The sequence below is a fragment of the Trematomus bernacchii genome, unplaced genomic scaffold (assembly GCF_902827165.1).
Source record: "Trematomus bernacchii unplaced genomic scaffold, fTreBer1.1, whole genome shotgun sequence".
In the NCBI taxonomy this organism is placed as follows: domain Eukaryota; kingdom Metazoa; phylum Chordata; class Actinopteri; order Perciformes; family Nototheniidae; genus Trematomus; species Trematomus bernacchii.
The window spans coordinates 1,106,917-1,130,519 of NW_022987723.1; the positions used below are offsets into that span (position 1 = coordinate 1,106,917).

General features: G+C 39.6%; 1 protein-coding gene across 4 annotated transcripts in view; it reads left to right on the top strand.

Moving 5' to 3' along the window:
- The window catches only part of stag1a (stromal antigen 1a), a 74,479-nt gene that overhangs the window by 32,581 nt on the left and 18,295 nt on the right, over positions 1–23,603 (top strand). For 2 of the 4 annotated variants that reach the window (XM_034144435.1, XM_034144437.1), the window contains exons 2-14: positions 14,539–14,770; positions 15,080–15,200; positions 15,418–15,573; positions 16,168–16,264; positions 16,360–16,436; positions 18,450–18,654; positions 19,054–19,205; positions 20,135–20,208; positions 20,424–20,547; positions 21,165–21,263; positions 21,381–21,460; positions 22,945–23,052; positions 23,252–23,366. In XM_034144435.1, the coding sequence (XP_034000326.1) occupies positions 14,742–14,770; positions 15,080–15,200; positions 15,418–15,573; positions 16,168–16,264; positions 16,360–16,436; positions 18,450–18,654; positions 19,054–19,205; positions 20,135–20,208; positions 20,424–20,547; positions 21,165–21,263; positions 21,381–21,460; positions 22,945–23,052; positions 23,252–23,366 (1,437 nt within the window). In that variant the 5' untranslated portion in view covers positions 14,539–14,741. Of the gene's footprint in view, positions 1–14,538; positions 14,771–15,079; positions 15,201–15,417; positions 15,574–16,167; positions 16,265–16,359; positions 16,437–18,449; positions 18,655–19,053; positions 19,206–20,134; positions 20,209–20,423; positions 20,548–21,164; positions 21,264–21,380; positions 21,461–22,944; positions 23,053–23,251; positions 23,367–23,603 lie in introns of those variants that run through there. The other 2 variants (XM_034144436.1, XM_034144438.1) reach the window with 1 other exon arrangement.

Genomic DNA, 23,603 nt, shown 5'->3' on the forward strand with positions numbered 1-23,603 from the left:
AAGGAGGCGCCGTGGGATTTGTAGTCTTTTATAGTGCGTTGACTACAGGCGTCACAATTAGGTGGCCTTTCTTATAAAATCAAAATATTGGCTCTAACAGTTTTGTTTGGTTATCTTTCCACTTGTTTTTGTCCTAATCCTCATACATATTCTTGTATATTAAAGGTGGGGTAGGTAAGTTTGAGAAACCGGCTCGAGATACACTTTTTGTTATATTCCATGGAATGCTCTTAACATCCCGATAGCAATGAATATCTTAAGTGCTTTGACAAAAAATCCATAAAAGAATTTCATCTGTGGAAGCCGTAATACTGTAAAAAGCACGACCAATCATTTTAGCCGGCCCGGCTAAAATAACTGGATGGCCTACCTGCCTGTCAGCCTTCCATCTGTGCACAAATTTATCTCGTGCCCTCATTGGTCATGTGCGCGTTCGTGTGTGTTGGAGGAGGGGCTCTGTAAGGAAGTGGCAGATTTTTTCCGGCTGTGTATTTTCAAATTCTAGCGCACTCGAGCTGGTTTCTCCAAAATTACCTACCCCACCCTTAAGTAGCCCAAGTGGGAAAAGCTATATTTACTCCGCAGTTCGCAGTAGCACCACTGTCTCATATCGAGGAATATTGACTGTAGAGACAGAAATAGCACAAAGTCTCGATTGGCTAAATCCATAGAAACACAACCAGTAAGACATAAGAGTCTGAGAAACCTTTTTTTATTGGCATTTGGTGTCAAACATTGTCACCGCTTATTGTACATTGCATCTTCTTTACATGAATGACATACATCTGTTCATAGTTCTTTTCAGCAATATACACACGACACAAAAAACACAGATGAGAAAGACATAAAGAAAAGAAATGAAAACAACAGTGAACAATTATGGGAGTAGACATTCCTTTACAGCAGAGTTATGAATCTGTGAAAACAAAATCAGGCCTATAGGGCTTTACAAAGTGAGTCCACTTCTCCCAGTTTGTAGTAAATTGTTGAAAAACCTTTCTTTATTAACATATTTTTCCCTTGTGATGTTATTACTGGTGAGTGTTCTGTTTCTGTCTCACTTGAAGTCCACAGTGTTGGAAACACAGGCTTCGTCTCACCAAAAAACGTGTAATAGCTACGTTGGTCGACAGGGCAAAACGTAGTATATTCACAAATAACCCTCTGAAGACGTGACATGGATACAATATTTTGTAAAAGAATAACATGGGGCTCAAATAATCTTCGTAATATCTGTCAAACTATGGATCCTACACATCCACTGGACGTAGATTCTAGAAATACAATATAAACATCTTGCTAGAAATGTAATCAAAAAGCATTATAACGGCCAAACTATCCTACAATTTTGGATTTTCCACTCAAAATAAATCGGGTGTCCGCCTTGTTTTTTATTCTCAATGGGAAAGTTTGCGATCATGTGACATGGACACTGCTCATTAGAAATGAATAGGAAAAAATATTGTATCCATGTCACGTCTTGAGAGGGTTATTTGTGAATATACAGTTTTGTGAGACTGGGTTGCCTCTGGAGATAATGGCCAATTATAGCAGTTCAGGTTTTTAGTCATCAGAAGAAGCATCCTGCAGGGACCGAAACAGCAGGAGTCCATCGGTGGTGTGTGCACATATTCATGTCCTATTAAAGCATCGCTATGAAGGAAGCAAGAGTCTCTAGCCCCCTGACATCCACCTTGCTGAAGTGTCATCATTAAAAGTGATGTTGAATCGCTGCCAGCCACAGTGGCTCTGTAGTGGGATCGACCCTGCAGAAGGAGGGAGAGAGCATCGGTTACACAACACTTTAAAAATAACCTGTGTTCTTTTAAGATAAGATAAGATAAGATGGACCTTTTATAGAGTGGTGCAGTGACGAGTCCTAAAACCTGGAAGTGAGTTAGCATTTTACCACTTCCGGTTCCCTCCTCTCAGAGCCAATGGGATTTCTCCATAGGATTTTGGAAAATAGCTGGAAATAAGGTCTGTGGTTGACACAAAGTCAAGAGACGGATCACGTTTTGTTCTACGACATTAAATACATCAGCATTGACCCCACTGGGGATTTTGAAGAGTTGACGTGTCTGAAAAACGATGGTTGTTACCAAGTGGCTGAATAGGACTACAGAAGTTGTCGAGGACGTTGTACGTTATTACGCCGAACACGTAAACACTCCCGCTAAGTTTGTTCGCCCCTGTTCTGCTTGAAAGCAAGTACCTGCCTCCTGAAAACTGTTCAAACAAACGCTTCAACTTGTACCATTTTGAATCTGTATTTTTGAATATGGATCTTAAGTTGGCGTGACATTGAAGTCGTGCTGCTGTACTCGGCTGTAGTTCGTTTATAGCATAACGTTAGCATTTTGCTTCTGGCGATTAGATTTATGATTCGAAAATTGTAAAAGTAGGGTAGACATGTGGAGATTATCCGGCTGAACAAAACATGCATTTATCAAACAGGTTCGTTTTCCACAGACCTTATTATTTTTACAATATTCCAAAATCCTATGGAGAAATCCCATTGCTTTTTTGTCGAGGGAACCCATGCAGCTTACTTCCGGGTAAATACGGTAAATTGTCCAAAGAGGTTGTATTCTACAGTCTGCCTGAATGTAATCATTGCGTAGGTGTGTAGTGTGATTCTGTGTAGTTTATTTATGGCATCCCGTTGGATTTGACGTCATCTGAACAGGACATCGCACGCTCACTGCTTGATAGCGCGCGAAGGTCCGTTTACGCCGGTTGTTAAACAACATCGTTATGGGGAAATGCAAGTTTGCGTCCAAATGGTTGGAAAATAAGGAGGAAGGACAATCAATACTGTATATAGTAAATGTGAGGTCAAGTGTGTCGCCAATGTAACCGGTTAAAACTCCAAGTGGCGATGAGGTCTTAAAATGTATGACAAGGGTCTTAAAAAAGGTCTTAAAAGGTCTTACATTTGACTTCAAGATTCCTGCTTATACCCTGAAAAATTATGAAAAACTATGAAATAAGAAATGAATTAAAATGTGCATATATACATATTGGGTCATATAAACCATGAAGTAAGAAATGAATTCAAATGAAAATGAACATAGTGTATATACAAATTGGGTCATATATACCTATTAGATATATTTACATGAATGTGTGGAAACAGTATTTTATGTCCAGTAATTTTAGTGACCATCTTCAATGTTGCCATAATAGTGTAGATATTTTTAGTTTAGGGCTGTTAAGATGTGTTGAAATAAAGTGTTAGTGCTGCACTAATTGGTCATTTCCTTTTAATGAGATTGCTCTATTTTTAACCCAAGACAGGAGTAGTGTTTTTATGGAAAAGCCAGATTATTCTACAAGGGAAAAAAAATGTATTTCACATTTGACGGATATGAAGTGACCATGAAAGACACTCACTCTGTAAAACAAGATTTATCCCTTTCTGTCCGGGTGTTTGAACTCACCATTTCCTCTGGCACTGGAATTGATTTATTACCTTGAATACATTTTCATGTGTAGATTGTGATGGCACCACTGCATCATAGCTGGATGTGTCCTCCTACAATATCTGGTTGCGTCACACTTTCACCATCCCCAAACGCAATTCTGTGTTCACTCTATAATTAGCTTAGAGACACGGCCTGATGACAGAAGTTTGGCTTTAGGAAAAGGTTTTGGCTGCAAGCTAAATGTGTTCAGCTCCTTCAAGAGGAGACCATTGCCATGCAGTCTTTCTTTAGCAAAAGTAATCCTGTTTCTTTATTTAACTTCTTAATCACAAAAACGTCTCACTTGAGTGAAGAAGCAGGAAATAAAAAGGAACTCCCCTTGTGGTATAACCGGCAAGAGAGAAAGCCTTTGAGCTCCATACTGTTTCAGAAATAATCCTTGATAATCCATGATATGGCGTTTTATCACGGCAGCATTTAGTTTAGACGGTAGCTGCCGGGTCCCGCATGAGCTCAGCCCCCTGTTTTGTTTTTTTTGCAATTTTTATTTAAAAGCTTTATACCCCAAATCAGCACTTTTGAAACAGGAAGTGAAATAGAGGGATATGAGGCATGGCTAGAATGGGTGATCTGTTTGGCATTTTGAGCAAAACACTTCATAGACATGTTTTTTATATATTTGTATATATCTGAGACCTATGCTATTGCCTACAAATAGCATGATAGGTGACCTTTAACTTCTTAATCGTGACACAAAAACGTCTCACTTGAGCTGGCTTTACAAGAACACAAAGTACTAACTTGTGCAACATCACTAAAGTAACAATTACTGTGCCTGTTTTTTAACTCAACAATCTGGTGGTTGATAAAGGGTGTTGCAGTTTCAATTAGAGATCAAGCATAAATGATCCAGTTTAAAACCCTTTTGAGATGAAATGAACAGACACCAAATAGTCTGTGAACCACCTGGACTTTCAGGACTTTCCCTTCAAGTAGAAAATAGCTGTACAACTGCACTATTGCCAGAGTTAGATTCCTCTGCAAGCTGGCATTCAGACCTGTTTTTGTTGAAGTGTCACTTATTAAGAACATGTTTTTCAGTACAAGAGAAGCCCTGTTTTGTTCTCCTTAATAACAAATGTTAACTTTCCACACTTTCAGTGTTTAATGACACTGCAAACCATGCGGGATTTCAAAATGGCAGGAAACCGTTTTAGATTGTGTGGCTTTCCTTTCATCGCTTTAGGAAAAGGTTTCGGCTGCAAGCTAAATGTGTTCCGCTCCTTCAAGAGGAGACCATTGCCATGCAGTCTTTCTTTAGCAAAAGTAATCCCGTTTCTTTATTTAACTTCTTAATCGTGACACAAAAACGTCTCGCTTGACCTGGCTTCACAAGAACACAAAGTAATAAGTTGTGGGACATCACTAAAGTAACAATTACTGTGCCTGTATCTCAACAATCTGGTGGTATTGAGTTGTTCATGTCGCCGCTGAAACACCCTGATGCACGATGCTTTCAGAAAATAATAATGCGTTGGAAAAGCAACTAGTATACGTTGATAAAGGGTGTTTCAGTTTCTAACTTTGTTCTCTTGTCAGGACAATTACAAGAAAGTTGTAGAAAGTAATGCAGGGTTTTTCTGGATGCTCCTGCATTGTGGCAACGTTTAACGATAGGTTTAACTTTTTTCAGAATCATAATACCTTTATTTGTCCCACAGAGGGGAAATGTGCATTTGTTACAGCAAGAAAAGAGTCAAATACGGCTTAATATTAACCAAGAAGCATGCATACAAAATATTAAAGATATTTTGACTGGATAACAGGTTTATGAGTTTTTCCAAGCACTCAGCCTTGAGGCCATCGTCTGTGCCGTTGTTTTATTTATATTTCACACAGTGCTGTCATGTGACGGGATATCGCCCGAGGGGATGTTACGGGCCTCTGTTCAAAAATGCATGTAGCTGCATCGTTGGGTTTATTGTTTAAGGTACAATCCAGTTTGAGTAATAGATCAATGAATGTGGAGGCGTATTGGTTTCTTATATAAAAAAAGTTACACATTTATTGGCCAATGCGTGGCCTTTAAAAGTTACGACACTAGTTTTAGATTCTGGATATCATAATATTGTTTGTTTATGTCCCTACTTTATATACATTTCTGAATGTACTGACTGTTCTAGATGTGCGGTAACCAACTTAAATCCACATTACTGACGATTATTTCTCACTCAATTATATGGTATCAAACCTAATGAAATCAATGCACCAGCACTTCAATGGTTTGGCTTATTTAAAGCAAATGAACCTGTACTTTTTCTTGTTGTTCTGAGTTTGTATCTTTATGGTTTATTGCATTTGTTCTCCTCAATTTGCCCGGCCCAACATGATGATAATAATTCATTACATTTTTTATTAGAGCGCTTTTTAAGGCACTCGAAGTGCTTTACAATTACACATTAGACATGTAACAGTTATTACTGTGGACACTACCCACAGGAGCAAATACAAAGAAACCAAAACTGGATCAAATGTATACGATGGGACAACAACACAAACTTTGGTTCAGACTCTCAGGTGTCGAAATGCCCTTAAATACAGATGTGTAACTAATGTGTAAAAACCCCCAAAACTTTTTACAGTACGTTCTGTCATATTTCACGATTGGATGTTTCAATCCAATCCAACTTTATTTATATAGCACTTAAAAACCTCAGACCAAAGTGCTGTACAGAGAGATACATAAAATATGTATATATATTAGGGCTGTCAAGTTAACGCGTTAATAACGCGTTAACGCAAAAAAAAATTAACGCCACTAATTATTTTAACGCAATTAACGCATGTGTATTTTTTGTCCACGGCCGCCGTAGTTTCAGAGCGCATCGAGTTTAAAATACCATCTACAAGCTGATGCTGACAGCCCCGCTCCTGCTGCCCGCTTGTGGCAGACCACACTTCCACGCTCACTGGCAGGCCCGGACTGGCCATCGGGAGGACCGGGAGGGAGTGTGTATGTGTGGCGCGAGCGAAGCACAACTTACGTGTTGTTGTTAGCATCTGGTGCTAGCTAGCTGAGCTAACGGATATAAGGAGCTGTTTCAATGAAAACAGAGGAGCGACATTTCGCCGACAACTGCGCCGAGCACTTGACTTTATGCAGGTAGCCAGACAGCACACTCAGCACGGATAGTGCGCGCAACACAGCTCATACACACAGGCATATATGCCTTGAGCTGCACATAGCTCACACACACACACACACACACACACACACACACACACACACACACACACACACAGTATTATTGTATGAGAGAGGTTCTAGGTTGAATTGAGGCGAATATTTGTAATGTTCAGGTTGTTGTGTTTAATATTCATGAGAATATTTGTCATTGTTCAAATGATAATAAACAAACATATAAAGCATAGTTGTCCACTCATATGTTGATAAGAGTATTAAAAACTTGAAAAATATCCCTCTAAGGTACATTTAAAACAGATAAAAAATGTGCGATTAATTTGCGATTAATCGCGATTAACTATGGACAATCATGCGATTAATCGCGATTAAATATTTTAATCGACTGACAGCCCTAATATATATATATATTCTCAACCCCCCCCCCGGAGCCGTGACGTGATCTTCAGAGAACCCCAGAAAAACAATACAGCCGTTAGCTGTTAGCACTCAGAGCTCACAGCTCCTCATATATGTTCAGAAACTAGACAAAAGTTAAACAAGTACAAACCACAGACTGCCTGTGTCATGGTGAATACAGTCGCTGCTTTATTTATGTCTGTATAGGCCGTTGTTGTGAGTGTGGACGGTCGGAGCATATACTGCGTTAGCTTAGCCAATCTCCATTTAGAAAACACGCATTTTAAAAGGTTTTTCGCCTGCCGTCTGTCTGCAGACTTGTCAAAGCATTAATTCATGGTTTTTACTAACCGGTATCAGTATGTTGTTACTTCGGCATCATTTTGAAACGTGTACTACAATTAAATCACGGTCAAATATGTCCATCTTGTTGTAGTTGTAGCCCCGTTGCCAGCGATGCTCTCTCTAGTTTAGCATACTCAGCCCGACTCAGCCTCGTTGTTCCTGGCCCTAGAACCACGATTTTATGGGGCCAGAAAAACTGTGAATTAGGACCCGCCGGCCGGTACTAGGCCAAGTGGAAACGCAACCAAAGACGGGCCGCTGACGTCACAGCCCTCTTAAACCGTGCTCCGCGCTGTAGTGGAAACGCGCCATTAGTAAGAACATGTTTTTCAGTACAACACAAGCCCTGTTTTGTTCTCCTTAATAACAAATGTTCTCACTTTCAGTGTTTAATGAAACCATGAGGGATTTCAAAATGACAGGAAGCCGTTTTAGATTGTGTGGCTTTCCTTTTATCGTTTTGCATCGCTTTTCTGGTTCTCTCAAGCTCTGTTTTTTTTTTTACCTTTTCTCACTTGCAGTAGTGGATCAATAGTGAATCATTCAACAAGTTATGTGACTGCCATCTATCAGAATAATTTCAACCTCAGCTGAATCTATCTATCAATCTATTTTGCCACTTTTTTGAAGCTAAAATCGTCTTTCTAGCTGCTTGGATGTGAATACTTTACTTGATTTTACTCTTCTGTGTTGGTAAAGATAATACCTACTAAACCTGAATGACATGTTGATCAGGTAACACAGGTGACATTTTTTCATTTTTGCAGAGCCATTATATCATTGCTCAGTGCAGTTATTGGATTATTTTATTGTTATTCCCATGTCAAAGTCACCGTGCAGCCAAAAAGTGCTTAGCTGAGTGAAGAGTAACTGGGCTGTACATGTATTATTAATTATTCTGCTTGTTATTTTTAAGATAGTGGGTTTATTCTTTGAGTGAGTTTGTTTTCTGTCTTGCAGTAAGAGTAAATGACATTGCGCGAGAGAGGTGGAAACATTCGGCAGCTCCTAGCCTGTCTTCCAAAATTGAAGAAACAGTTTGGGAGCTCACTGCAAATTATTCATAGCCTTCTGTTAAAGATTGAAAAATCTGTGTGTGTGTGTGTGTGTGTGTGTGTGTGTGTGTGTGTGTGTGTGTGTGTGTGTGTGTGTGTGTGTGTGTGTGTGGTGTGTGTGTGTGTGTGGTGTGTGTGTGTTGTGTGTGTGTGTGTGTGTGTGTGTGTGTGTGTGTGTGTGTGTGTGTGTGTGTGTGTGTGTGTGTGTGTGTGTGTGTGTGTGTGTGTGTGTGTGTGTGTGTGTGTGTGTGTGTGTGTGTGTGTGTGTGTGTGTGTGTGTGTGTGTGTGTGTGTGTGTGTGTGTGTGTGTGTGTGTGTGTGGTGTGTGTGTGTGTGTGTGTGTGTGTGTGTGTGTGTGTGTGTGTGTGTGTGTGTGTGTGTGTGTGTGTGTGTGTGTGTGTGTGTGTGTGTGTGTGTGTGTGTGTGTGTGTGTGTGTGAAAACAAGAGAGTGCCAGTGTTGAGAACACGAGGAAAGCCAATGTGCGTCGAGGATGATTTAGTTGTTGGTCGATAGCGGGTCAGAGTTTTATGCTTTTTTCCTTTCGCTCTATCTGAAGAGTTGATTCAGAGGAAGTTAGCTCCCTTTTCTTAGTAGAAATATAATCTCAACAAAAACCCATTATCCCTATTACTGGGGAAAACACCAGAGAAAATACAAAAAATGTGGTAATTAGAATAGCGATCATCAAACAAATTACAAGGAATTGGCTAAAAGATAATAACTTATGTTTACACAAGAACGTAAACGGGTTGTATCTGCTACCTTTCTCTCGCGTATAGCCCGTTCGTTCACACGAGGCCGTAACGGAACCGAGGAAACGGACCCCTCAAACGATAACGGGTCCCAAGGTGGATAGATCTGCGACCGGAACGCTCTGGGGGGCCAAACGGCTCCGTGTGTACGCCCTATACGATCATTTCCTGATAACGATGAAGCCATAGCCCCGCCTCTCCCCACCTCTGCTGCTCACTGCTGGAGCATGGTCAGTAGCAGTAGCATGGTCAGTAGCTACTGCTACTGACCATGCTACTGCTACTGCTACTGACCATGCTACTGCTACTGCTACTGACCATACTACTGCTACTGCTACTGCTACTGACCATGCTACTGCTACTGCTACTGACCATGCTACTGCTACTGACCATGCTACAGATGTTAGTGCAACATCTACAGCTCCTCTACCACAACCATCAGCAACAAGTGGACATGGAGAACTACATGAACTACATGTTGCTAAATCCACAGCGGAGAATAAACAGAAGGGCAACCATGGCAACCATGGCAACCATGCTCGGGGGTCTTCTTCGCTGCTTTTGCTGTATTTTGTGGCGGAAGTACAGCGCCACTTACAGGCCCGGCATTTGTACTACAGCGTCTCCAGCGTTTCCAGTGGTCTCGTGAAGGGACACGTTTATTGAGCCGTATCCGTGTGAACGGAAGACTTTTTGCGTTCCCGTATAAATGGGGCCTGAGTAAACTCACAATGGAATAAGATAGATAGATAGATAGATAGATAGATAGTACTTTATTGATCCCAAATTGGGAAATTGTTGTTGTTACAGCAGCATAAAAGGCATTTTACAATAAAACAAAACTACAAAATATACAAGAATAGAAAGAAAAATTAAATAAAATATAAAATATTCATGTCGAAATAGAAAATATACATGCAGATATTATATATATATATATACAAATATATATATATATTCAAAATATATGGAATATGGAGTATAAATATTGAACAGATTATAGAGTAAAATGTACAACGTGGTTTTACTTAGTAAATGAAATCTATTTAATATAGAAAACAACTGTGAGAATTAGAAACCACATGCTTATCTTTGAGGAAAGGGGGGAAAAATGGGTCAAGTATAGAACAATATAATGAATGTATACCTGAGTATTAACAAGTATTATTACTCTTATTTATTTTCGTATTTGTCATCTGTTATGTAGTTAATCTTTGTACCTAGATGTGTTTATTTTTGGTATGTATGCTTTGTGAATATTTTCTTAAAATGCAAAGGAAAAAAAAGGATATATAATCTGATAATTAAAGGGATGAATATTATCGTTGGGGGAAATGAAATGATGCAGCTGAGATGTGACGGGGTGTGAAGGTTAGCAGGTGGAACGATGGTGAAATGACATAAGATCATCCCAAAGCTGCACGACTGTGGCTTTAATCCAGTATCATCTCTACATGTGCTTATTATGAACTGCTCATAGTGTGATTAACAGTCTCATGTGTCTCAAGCTACTGGAGGAGCGTTATCATTTAGTTTTGAGTATGTTGTCCTGCTCCATCTTGATTATTATCAGCTCTCTCAATGAGGTGTGATGTGTTAGTGGGATTAGTCCGCTAATTAAATTCAATCAAGCTGATTACACCAGATGAAATGAGGTGATTATTCATAAAGTATCTTTGGTCATTGTCATGTCAATTACAGCAAGGCAAGGCAAGTGTATTTATATAGCAATACAAGGCAATTCAAAGTGCTTTACAAAAATGAAAGACATTAAGAAAATGGCATTTAAAAACAGTCATTAAAAATGCAAAGATAATCAAATAAACATTAAGCAGGAGCTACATAATTAAAACTACACTTAGCATGTTTTATCATGTACAATTTTAGAAAAGTAATCTGTTTAACGGGTCTCTTTGTTTACCTTTTACTATATTTAGGTATCAAAACTCACATCCCTGTGTCCCAACTCAAATGAATTGGTTTGTTTGTTCTTTATCAGTGCGTCTTGCCTTAGTGGGTGGACTTTGTAGAGTACAGTATAGCCAGTTATGGCGCATTTCCACTACACGGCCCCGCTCGGTATGGCTAGGCCTCGTTAGGACTGGCTCACTTTATGGCGCATTTCCATTACAGTTTAGGAACTGGGGCAGTATCTATAGTAACGCAGTGTAGGCGGAGCCGTGACGTCATCTTCAATGAGAACCCCAGAAAAACAACACAGCCGTTAGCTGTTAGCACTCAGAGCTCACAGCTCCTCATATATGTTCAGAAACTAGACAAAAGTTAAACAAGTACAAACCACAGACTGCCTGTGTCATGGTGAATACAGTCGCTGCTTTATTTATGTCTGCATAGGCCGTTGTTGTGAGTGTGGACGGTCGGAGCATATACTGCGTTAGCTTAGCCAATCTCCATTTAGAAAACACGCATTTTAAAAGGTTTTTCGCCTGCCGTCTGTCTGCAGACTTGTCAAAGCATTAATTCATGGTTTTTACTAACCGGTATCAGTATGTTGTTACTTCGGCATCATTTTGAAACGTGTATTACAATTAAATCACGGTCAAATATGTCCATCTTGTTGTAGTTGTAGCCCCCTTGCCAGCGATTCTCTCTCTAGTTTAGCATACTCAGCCCGTCTCAGCCTCGTTGTCTCTGGCCCTGGACCCACGATTTTATGAGGCCAGAAAAACTGTGAATTAGGACCCGCCGGCCGGTACTAGGCCAAGTGGAAACGCAACCAAAGACGGGCCGCTGACGTCACAGCCCTCTTAAACGGGGCTCCGCGCTGTAGTGGAAACGCGCCATTAGAGGGAAACTAGTCTCTTCTAGGCTTCATTTATAATATACTGTATACTGTAAAGCTGGTCTCTCCATTACAATTGTTACATGATTTTAAAAATAATTGTGATTTTTTTTTTGTCCAAGTGAACTATCCATTTCGTTAACGAACAGTCTTAACGACTTACTTACATGTAGCTAAGTAATCTAAATCTAAAATTCAGTGTTTAAAATGATTTAATGGCAGTGATAATTGCATTATAAAATCCTAAAAAGTATAGGCCAAATATGTGGATACTTAAGGGTACATGAATAAAAGAAATGAGAGATGAAAGCGGAGATATCGCTTTTTTATGTAAGCTTAAAGGTTATTTTACTTTCTTGTAGAATTCCTGTTCTTTATTTTTTGTAATTTTCTAAAGTATTTGACTATTATTTATTGATTTGAATCGAGAAAGGAGAGAATAAAGCTTCCCATGTAGCTTCAAGGCCAGAGGTGCACTCATCTCTTTTAACTTGTTTACCTGAGCAGGTGATACAAATATCAATATCATATTTGCTACTCTTTATACTCTTGTATTCTCTTTTAAGTTGAACTGTTACTTTCCCATTACTCCACGTCCTGCCTCGCTCCCCTGAACACACACAAGCATCGATAATAACTTTTGCACATAAGACGTTATAGACCTACAGAATCGTAGAGGCTGCTATATTAGCCTCAGAGTTTGTGTTGTATTCTGACTTTATTTACCTAGATAACTCATTTGATGAAATATCATTTTCTGACACAGAGCGTGCACGACAACATATAACGTGACATAAAAATGTTTTTAGAAGCTGCTCAATCTCTCATTCAAGTACAAAATTCATCCAAATGTACGAATGCTGCTCCACAGACAGCCAGGATTATTTCTCTCTCCATGTCTATGTGCAGCCACGTTGGCAGCGTCAGGCCTCTATATCTTATCTGTGTGGAGTTTAACGCAGGTGCAGCAGGAATATCAAGTGTCTAAATCGGTCAGATGCTCATGTACGTGCATGCGGGTCAAATCAAGTCGAAACTCTCCTGTCTCTGTGAGCGCTGCCTTTTGAAGTTCTAACATGAAAGTAAGAAGAGCAACTCCTGATTGTATTTAATTAGATTTAAACCTGCTAAAAACAATACAGTGTGTGTGTGTGTGTGTGTGTGTGTGTGTGTGTGTGTGTGTGTGTGTGTGTGTGTGTGTGTGTGTGTGTGTGTGTGTGTGTGTGTGTGTGTGTGTGTGTGTGTGTGTGTGTGTGTGTGTGTGTTGTGTGTGTGTGTGTGTGTGTGTGTGTGTGTGTGTGTGTGTGTGTGTGTGTGTGTGTGTGTGTGTGTGTGTGTGTGTGTGTGTGTGTGTGTGTGTGTGTGTGTGTGTGTGTGTGGTGAAACAGGGGGGCTCTCCTGCCCATGCTGTTCCTCAGTACAAACACTGTGTGGATGATAGTATTTAAATACACACTCTCTTAGCCTGCCCCCTACTGTTGCCCAGACCTACTTTCAAACACACACATATACACTCACACACACTCTGGGGAAAATACACCCTTTAAACACTTTGTAGATTATCAGAACTGGACTAAATATGAGCTGTGAGCTAAATGAGTGTTGGGGGATTTTTCTCAACCCACTTCCCATCAGTTAAAACTCAATTAAGCACTTTGACATAGACTTTGGCCAGAGGACTTTGTGGATCATACTGCCTCTTGTGGTGAAGAGCGGTGTTTCTCCTCCTCTGCTCTTTGCTCTCATTAGCATATGAACAGATCAGAAACTAATGTAAAAATGAACTTAGCTGCTAGTCTTCTAACTGAGAAATTACCATCACTCTTAGCTCTGGCTGCAAAGCATGTTGGGATTGTTTCATTGAGTTTGCATCATATGCGCCACCTGGGAATGTTTTGCAACTCTGGAAAGGATTTCTGAAATTCATACGAATCCCACGCCTCTTACAAAGACTTTGTTTCATTTTTTTTGTATATATACCAAAAGGCATTACGTTATAGCACTGCTCTTCCTTCTATATAATACTTTAACACAGTTTAAAATGGTCAAATGTAACGATAACAGGATTTTTCTCTTGAGTTAATATAGAAAGCTCATTTGGTTTCTGTACTTTATCAAATCTCAAATTATTCCCAGTGGATTACTGACATTTTTTAACAATAACAACACTCATGTGCACAAACCTTCACTACACACCCCTCAATATTTAGCTGTTGTAGTTCTCAAAGTGTCCAGTTGGTGTCCTCCTCTCCCCATTTCCCCTCCACATCCTGAGTGACAGATGGAAGTGATTCTCTCTGCTTTTTCACAACTGTGACACTTGGGAGAAGGACCCCTCACATCATACAAACTGTCCTGTGTTACCTAATGTTAAAAACAATGAGAACATGTATTTATCACAGTTTAAGTTAAAAAAAAAACAAGCTTCCCTTTGACATATTTCAACCAGGCTTGTATGGCACATGTTTAACAATTGCTGAACACTTCTTGTTGTTTTTGAAATGAATGTTTTAATAACCATCCTTCCTTTCTTTCTGTGTGTTTTTCTCCAGGAGCTGATGAGAGTTAAGTGCCGTTAAGTCGAGTGCAGTCCGTCCTGCAGCCTCTCCTCCCTGCCCTTCCACATCTTTCCCCCCCAACCGAGCTGCTGTTTTGTGCCTCCATCTTTTGGACCTGAAACACACTAGGTCCTGAAGTCACACACACACACACACACACACAGTTACACTCCTCACCGCCAGCCCCACTAACCAGGATGATCACCTCGGAGCTCCCCGTCCTACAGTAAGTGAAACAGTTCAAATGCACTCTTCTAAAGCGGTTCTCTATGTAATTTTGTACTGTAGATAAAGTTCATATTTTAAAGTGGACGTTTGTGTGACTTCATTTGTGTCTTCATAAACAAACACGATGTTGTTGAGTGTGTTTCTTTTTCATAGAACTTCCTGAATATTTGCCCCGTGGACGAATGAAAGCTTTCAAATGCAAAGTCTTATGTATTTTGTGTTTTCTCTCTCTCTCTCTCTCTCTCTCTCTCTCTCTCTCTCTCTCTCTCTCTCTCTCTCTCTCTCTCTCTCTCTCTCTCTCTCTCAGGGACTCGTCCAATGAGTCTGGGGCAACAGACGCAGTGGGCTTAAGTATGAGCATCAGTGAGATTGAAGAACCAGAGGTCAAAGGCAAGAAGAAGAGAGGGAGGCCTGGAAAAGCAGCCCAGGTATGAGCCTCTGTCAGCAGAGTGTGTGTGTGTGAGGAAAGAGTGAGAAAAGCCTTGTTAACAATCAGACTTTTGGTGTAACCATCTCCGTTTGTGTGTGTATTTGATTGTGTTGAATCATTGAAGAAACAAGCCGTCTCAACCCCCAGTTATCTGTTTCTCAAGTAAATAAAAGTGGTTTTTCTTACCCGTGTTATTGACGTCTCTGCTTCCACAGTCAACCAATAAGAAGCCTCGTAAGGCGCCGGCGGAAAAGTCTGTGAGCGTAGCACGAGGGCGAGGAAAAGCCAACGGAGTGGTTCAACATAATGGAGACGGAGGAGACCCCGTCACGCTGTTTGAAGTGGTCAGAATGGGGAAGAGCGCCATGCAGGTGGGTGGGATACAAGCTTCTAAAACACATAGTCAAAAGTCAAAGCCAACTTTATTGTCAATCTTCAAGTTTGTGTGTGCAGACAGAGAGATCGAAATACCATTTCCCACAATCCCGAATATAAAAACTAATATATATATATAAATATGTGTGCAAATATGTATATATATACACAGAAGAAGACACATTTTTACATATTAAGAAACAGGCAAACATGTAGACACACTTGGAGAAATCATTCAACCTAGTAGACATACCCAAAGCTGAGTTGAACAAGAGAGATTGGATAATACAATATACAGATATGTATAAAAATATGTATAAAATATGTATATCCTATAGACACATTTACACAACAATTTACAACAATCAATATATACAGAATAACAGTCACTTCATATCTTGAGAATGTGCATTAGTGCAAGATTGTCCATAGCAGCGTAAAAGTGTCTCACAAGATGCTTAAAAACACCAGTATTGCATTTCCAATTCTAGTACAATTTGGCTGATCTCATGTCACCCTGTACTGCGATTTGTAATGCTGTGAATTGAGCAACTTTGTATTAACAGATGTTTGTGTTTGTGTGCGTTCAGTCTGTGGTGGATGAGTGGATCGAGTCGTATAAACAGGACAGAGACTTGGCGCTTCTGGATCTCATCAATTTCTTCATCCAGTGCTCGGGGTGCAAAGGTAGGACAAAGCAAAACTATTAAAAAAATCATGTCCACGTGTCAAATAGAAATGTGAATCTGATTGAAATCCTGTCCATATTTCTCTGTGACCAGGCACCGTGAGGATTGAGATGTTCAGGAACATGCAGAACGCAGAGATCATCCGCAAGATGACCGAAGAGTTTGATGAGGTAAGTTCAGACGGAGAATTGTTAGAGTTCAAAGGGTTATCTTGTGAAGGATGTGTTGCTGTATTTATCATAATTATTAGCATATCAAATATGTTGCCAGTCTATAGAAGCGATACACAGTGTGTCCTCTTCTCACGTTCAGGGATAATATGCCACAATTTACGAAACATATAGAAAATAAAACACACTTGATACCAAATCCCACTGATAAATAATATTATTAAGATCAGATCAAATCAAAAATCACCTTTTCAGAACTGCTTTTAATATGTAATTAATGTTGTGTTTGATATATTTTAACTATGTTTTTATTAATTTTTACTCTGTTAAGTGTCTTTGAGTTTCAAGAAATCACGCTCTATAAATAAAATGCATTATAATATATTATTATTAAGATCATTACCTCTATTTACATCATGAACATGTAGACCAAACACTGCAGCAGCAGCATAAATGGCACAATAAAAGTTACTCTGACCACCCACCGCCCACCTCAGTTATATATAAATCACACCGCATTGCACAACAACAACAACAATAAGATAACAAACAAGATCTGAGGCCTGTACTACGAAGCCGGATTTTCGCTTAGCGGGCTAACTTCAGGGAAAACTCGGGGTTTCCGGTCCTACGACGCTGGTTCTCTTTTTAGCAGGCTAGATCTCCATGGTAACTTATGCTGAGCGGCTAACCTGGTCCGGAGCAGGTTAGGTTGCAGGCTAAGAGATCAACTCAGTGAAAGCACCGCCTGCTGACCAATCAGAGCTCCGTGTGTGCGGAGTTTAAAGCGATCAAGTCATATTACAGGATAGAGGAAATACAGAAAAACTGCCGTTGCAGGAAAGACAGCCGGCAAAAATCAACTGACTGTGTGAACGTGAAAATTAATAGAATATCCCCTCCCATCGTCAGAGCAATCTGACTATTATAACATTAGCGTTAAGAAAGCTTACTTAAATATCTGCCACGACATAAGTAACCGGATCAGAGTAACATTAGTACAGTCCGCGGCACTGTGAGTGCAGACGTCGATGTGTCCCATTATCATTCATATCATATCACATCATAATGTATCATATATTTCCTTATCTGAGTCAGCTTCTTGAGCCGTATCTGGCCGTGCAACACTCACAGTGTCACATACTGTATGCAGAAGTATTATTTTAAGCAACACATTAAGTTGACGAAACACTCGAGTCAAATTCTCCTAATTAAAGTCAGATCCACTCGTGTCTTGGACGGGGCAGTGATTTCATAAACCTGTTAATGTACGCATTCAAACACTTTTTCTTTTACCAGCTGTATTCACCTTGCAGGTGCAGCTATGTGGCTTTTATCCTGGATAAAGTGTTTAAGTCATGGATGTTTAAAGTTTAACTTCTTCATATGTCTAATATTATAGTTGACTTGAAAAATATAACACAGTTGACAGTAAAGCTTTATGGGTTGTGGAGTTCGCCAGCTGAACAATATTTCTCCAAAGTAACTCCAAAACTGAAGTGATATTGTTGCCAGCAAAGAGGCTTGAACAAGATACCTCTGATAAACGATGATGAAGCCGCTCTGATCAGGATGTTTTGTGTTAAGAAAATATCACTGGTCACCGGCTTGAGCTTCAATCTCAGGATCCATGTATTTGTGATCCTCTCCAGAATGGAAGTAGTCATCACATACAGAGCATCAACTAGTTCCTGAACAGTGTCCTTCACATGCTGATATCCAAGAGAGGGAGTTACACAGTCACAAGATGGAGGAATAGAAAGCAGTATTCAATGTTTACTTCAGATTAGCTCCACGTCAGAAATGATCATGCTTGTCATATGTCTATCTCCATAGAGGCTGAATCATCATGTTACATCACATAGCTATCATATGCCTCAAACAGTCCTAATGCTCTTCTAGGTAATCATACATCCTGTCATGTTCACAGCTACAGTTGGGATACCTTTGTTATCATGTGGACTCTGATATTGGAAGAGGACATTCAGTATTTTCCCAACACTCTGTCAACAGGACAGCGGGGATTATCCTCTCACGATGCCCGGGCCGCTGTGGAAGAAGTTCCGCTACAACTTCTGCGAGTTCATCAGCGTCCTGATCCGCCAGTGTCAGTACAGCATCATCTACGACGAGTACATGATGGACACGGTGATCTCCCTCCTCACCGGGCTGTCCGACTCTCAAGTGCGAGCCTTCAGACACACCTCCACGTTAGCAGGTAAGGACGGCAGCAACAGAGGTCGTCATTACAATGAGACATTTTGTTTTGAGTAATTCTGTGAGTTACACACCTCCTAAACAGTCAGCAGTGAATGACAACACCACTAGTGTTTGTTTGGTAGCGCAACATCTTACAAGTGGCATGTCATTACATTGTTGAAAAGTTGTTTGATTATTAACAGCTTCACTTTTATATCTTAATGCTTCTGATAAACTGTATTTGCATCTGACTGTTATACCTGCAACATAAAAATTCATTGGAATTCCTTGGTTGTAAACTTGGTTTTGTTTTACAAATTGTTTACAAATAGTTTACAAATTGTTTCCTGTGATGCAAGTCTGAGGCCTTTACATGTATGTGTTTCTGATCCTTAAATGTGCTTCTGTGTGTGCGCAGCGATGAAGCTGATGACGGCGCTGGTGAACGTGGCGCTGAACCTGAGCATTCACCAGGACAACACGCAGAGGCAGTACGAGGCCGAGAGGAACAAGATCGCCGGGAAACGAGCCAACGACAAGCTGGAGCTGCTTCTGCAGAAGAGGAAGGAGGTGGGTTGATGTTTGATATTAAAGGGCACCTATTATGCAAAATCCACTTCTTCATGTCTCTTCTACATCAACATGTGTCCCCTCTTCTTCATGTCTCTTCTACATCAACATGTGTCCCCTCTTCTTCATGTCTCTTCTACATCAACATGTGTCCCCTCTTCTTCATGTCTCTTCTACATCAACATGTGTCCCCTCTTCTTCATGTCTCTTCTACATCAACATGTGTCCCCTCTGTGGAAAGAGATTCTGAAAGTTTCAGGAAAAAAGATTCTCTCTCTTTTTGTCCTGATCCATTTATATAAAAACCTGTCTGAAAATGAACTGATCAGATTTTGGCCACTTTATGATGTCATAACGATTTGTTGGCTTGTGTAACCATTAGCCAATCACCAACCAAGGTAAACCCCCCCCCCCCCCACCTTATCACCTGAATCTCCTCCTAGAGCACCATTGTGTTCTTTTTAACCAAATATCTCTCAGAGGGGCGTGGGGAGGGGCTCCTTATTTTCATCTAAAGTAACAGACAGAGAATCAGCACTTTTGAAACAGGGCTGAAACAGAGGGGATTATGGGTAATGCTGCAATGATCTGTTTGGTGTTTGGAGCCAATCAGAGACATGTTTTGTATATATCTGAGACCTATAATATATTGATGAAAAACAGTATAATAGGGGACCTTTAAATAACTAAAGCTTTTCACGCAGAGTTTTTAACACATAGTCGTGAAACCATTGCTTAACTGAGTATTTTATGGTTTGTTTCTCATATCTTACACATTTTTTATTTTGGTTTTGCAGCAATATAACATGTTGTCTTGTGTGATCATTACTTGTCATGACGTTGGTAGTAGATGCCAACATTTCCTAAGATTTTCTCTTATGTTTTTCATCACGCTCTTGTAGTAAAACTTTGCATTTTTGTCGTTGCAGCTTCAAGAAAATCAGGATGAAATAGAGAATATGATGAACTCGATCTTCAAGGGAATCTTTGTGCATCGCTACAGGTACATTTGATTTAATTTGATGTATTGATTTGTTTGTAACTTCTAGAAGATAATGTTACTTACATGTTCAAATGAATTACTAACCAGACATGATCAGCTTTTGTCATATGTTGTCTATCATAGCCGTTCGGAGACTTGTTTTTCACCATTATAAATGTAATAACAATTCTTAAACTGATAATAATAATGTTTTTGTGCTACTCTTGGTTTTCTAGGGATGCGATTGCTGAAATCCGAGCCATCTGTATTGAAGAGATTGGAGTGTGGATGAAAATGTACAGCGATGCTTTTCTTAATGACAGTTACCTGAAGTATGTTGGCTGGACACTACACGATAGGGTAAGAACACATCCATCACATCTGACTGAGCTATTTCCCCTCGCACTTTTTTAAACAAGGTTAATGCACCACAAACACTTGAAATCTTGCCAAGTATATTTGTGTAATATCTAGTCAGAATATGTGTCTACACCTGATATAAGACATAATAACTTCAGAAGTAACACTGCAGTGAGATATCGGCTCTTGTTTTTAGACAATGCATCATCTTGTTAAGTCAAAAAATCTTATTTTGAGTTGTATCTCAGATGAAACACATATTTTTTTACATATTTATTAGAAAATCACCAACTAACATCAGAACACAGAACACTTTTGAGTATTTGCGGGTTATAGTGTAACACAACATTTCCTGATTCTGGTCAAATATAGGTCAAAAGTAGTTATCTAAATATCCCTTCTTATTTTAAGAAATCTTACCAAGCAGATTTTCCCTCGTTCTATTGGCCGATTTTTTAACATATTTGAAGTGAAAACGGCTTATTTTCATTATTGTTTAAATTGTTTTTGGAGTAGCATTTTTTCCAGTGTGTGCCCCGACACTAAACTCATTCAATGGTTTTGATAATGTTCACACAAAGAAAGAATAGCCTTTTAATGGCCGCTCTATCTTTCAGCAAGGAGAGGTGCGTCTGAAGTGCCTGAAGGCTCTGCAGAACCTGTACACAAACCGAGAGCTGTTCCCAAAGTTAGAGCTTTTCACCAACCGCTTCAAGGTAACACACAACGAGAAATCCTGACTGCTTTTACATACTCAAGAGCAGAACTGAGCAATGCTTAGATTGTGTTGCATTTCAGTTGACTTATTCCTGTATTTCTCTCTGTTTCGACAGGACCGTATCGTCTCCATGACGCTGGATAAGGAGTATGATGTGGCGGTGGAGGCCATCAGACTGGTCACACTCATCCTGCAGTGAGTCACTTCAATGCTTTCAACCTTTTTCCCGTACCTACACAGACTGAAGTGTTGCTCTATTTTTAACAAGATTCATTTATAATTGATCACATAAATGTCAAGCCATTAAAAGTACACGTCTAAGGTCACAAGTCAATAACTAGACAAGATGCTTCAGATGGGGATCAGGCTGCATGTGCTTTTAATGTTTATTTTATTATCTTTGCTGTTTTTAAATGCCATTTTCTTAATGTCTTTCATTTTTGTAAAGCACTTTGAATTGCCTTGTGTTGAAAGGTGCTATATAAATAAACTTGCCTTGCATTCAGTGTTTTAATAAACAAGGAACTAAGGATTGTTCTACAAAGCCAGTTTACTGATCATCACGTTTAGCCTCACAAATATTCCTTTATAGATTTACAGGGTTCTTATGGTCATTACAAACCTGGAAAAGTCATGGAAATTCAAAATGCTAATTCCAGGCCCTGGAAAAGTTATGGAAAATAATATTTTTCCCAAAGTTTTGGAAAAGTTTGGGAAATGAAACTAAAGTTGCATCAAATATAATTTATATTTGATCTAATCGCCGAAATAGTAATACTATAATGATAATAAATACTGTATCGTATAGTAATGAAACGTAAAATGGCATTTAACTGACGAGGTATTTTGCTGGTGAGAGATTTTAGTTGCTTTAGCGTGTAGAAGCTAGTAAGCCTATTATTTGATTTGTTTTAGATAGGCACAACATGTTTCAGACCTTATTTTCCTGTTCCATGTTAAAATAAACCATTTTCAGTGGGACCGCTGAGACAGAGTCATGTTTTTGGTCATGGAAAATTAGGTATAGGTCATGGAGAAGTCATGGAGAAGCATTGGGGAAAAAGTGTATGAACCCTGGATTTAACACATTTAGTTTCTTGCAAAAGTAAAGAAGTATGGGCTTTGAAATGTACTTCAGTAAAAAGTACCCATAACTAGCAGCTGTTTTAAAGAGTACCTGACCTCCCTTTATATTAATAGAACAATAATGTCATTGTTAGCTAATGAATGTTTCCATGCTGAACAACGGCAACATGACAACGTTTTCATTGGTCCCTCTTCTTTAGAGAAGACCAGGAAATGATGGATACACGGATCGTGTTCAAATCAATAGGCACGCAATGACTCTAAATAATAATGATCACGCCACCAAGCACACATTCAAACTAAAGGAACCAGCCTGTTTGGAAAATGTAAGAAGTAGAAAGTACAGGTATTTGTGTTAAAAATGTAAGAAGTAGAAAGTACAGGTATTTGTGTTAAAAATGTAAGAAGTCAAAGTAAAAAGTCGTCAGAAAAATAAGTAGTGGAGTAAAGTACTGATACTAGAAACATTACTTTAGTACAGTAACGAAGTATTTGTACTCCACTACTTCCCACCTCTGTCTTTTACTGAGGAGACATAAACGTCGGTTTGTGTTCTTGTGTTGAGTGTAACTCATTTTGATGATCTGTTGCAGGGGCAGTGAAGACGCCCTATCCAATGAGGACTGTGAGAACGTGTACCACCTGGTCTACTCGGCCCACCGACCTGTGGCAGTAGCTGCCGGAGAGTTCCTGCACAGGAAGTGAGTCCATCTCCTAATTCAACCTCAAACAATTCTGACTTGAAATAATGTTGAGATTCATTTAAGTCGGATCTATTTGTCATTTTATAGTGATTTGAAGATCTGCCTTTCTCCCTGTTCTTCCTCCATTTTGCTCACTGATACGTCTATTCATCTCTCTCACATTTCCCTCTCCTCTTCTCTCCCTCCTCCCTCTCAGATTGTTCAGTCGTCATGACCCTCTGGCGGAGGAAGCGTTGGCGAAGCGCAGAGGGAGGAGCAGTCCCAACGGAAACCTCATCCGCATGCTGGTGCTCTTCTTTCTGGAGAGCGAGGTAACACACGATTCCAACATGATGGATGATATGAACTGAGCATGAACTGAAGAATTTATATTTGCAGTTAAAAATATATGTGTTATTTTATTGGCGAGTTGGTGTATTTTTGAAACTGGCCCACTTGCAACATTAGAGGAAGAAAATCATCAGTCACAGACAATAAACTATATAATTAAGCTTTTTTTTAATCAGCTCTGTAGAACAATAACAGTTGTGAATATGAATTATAAGAAT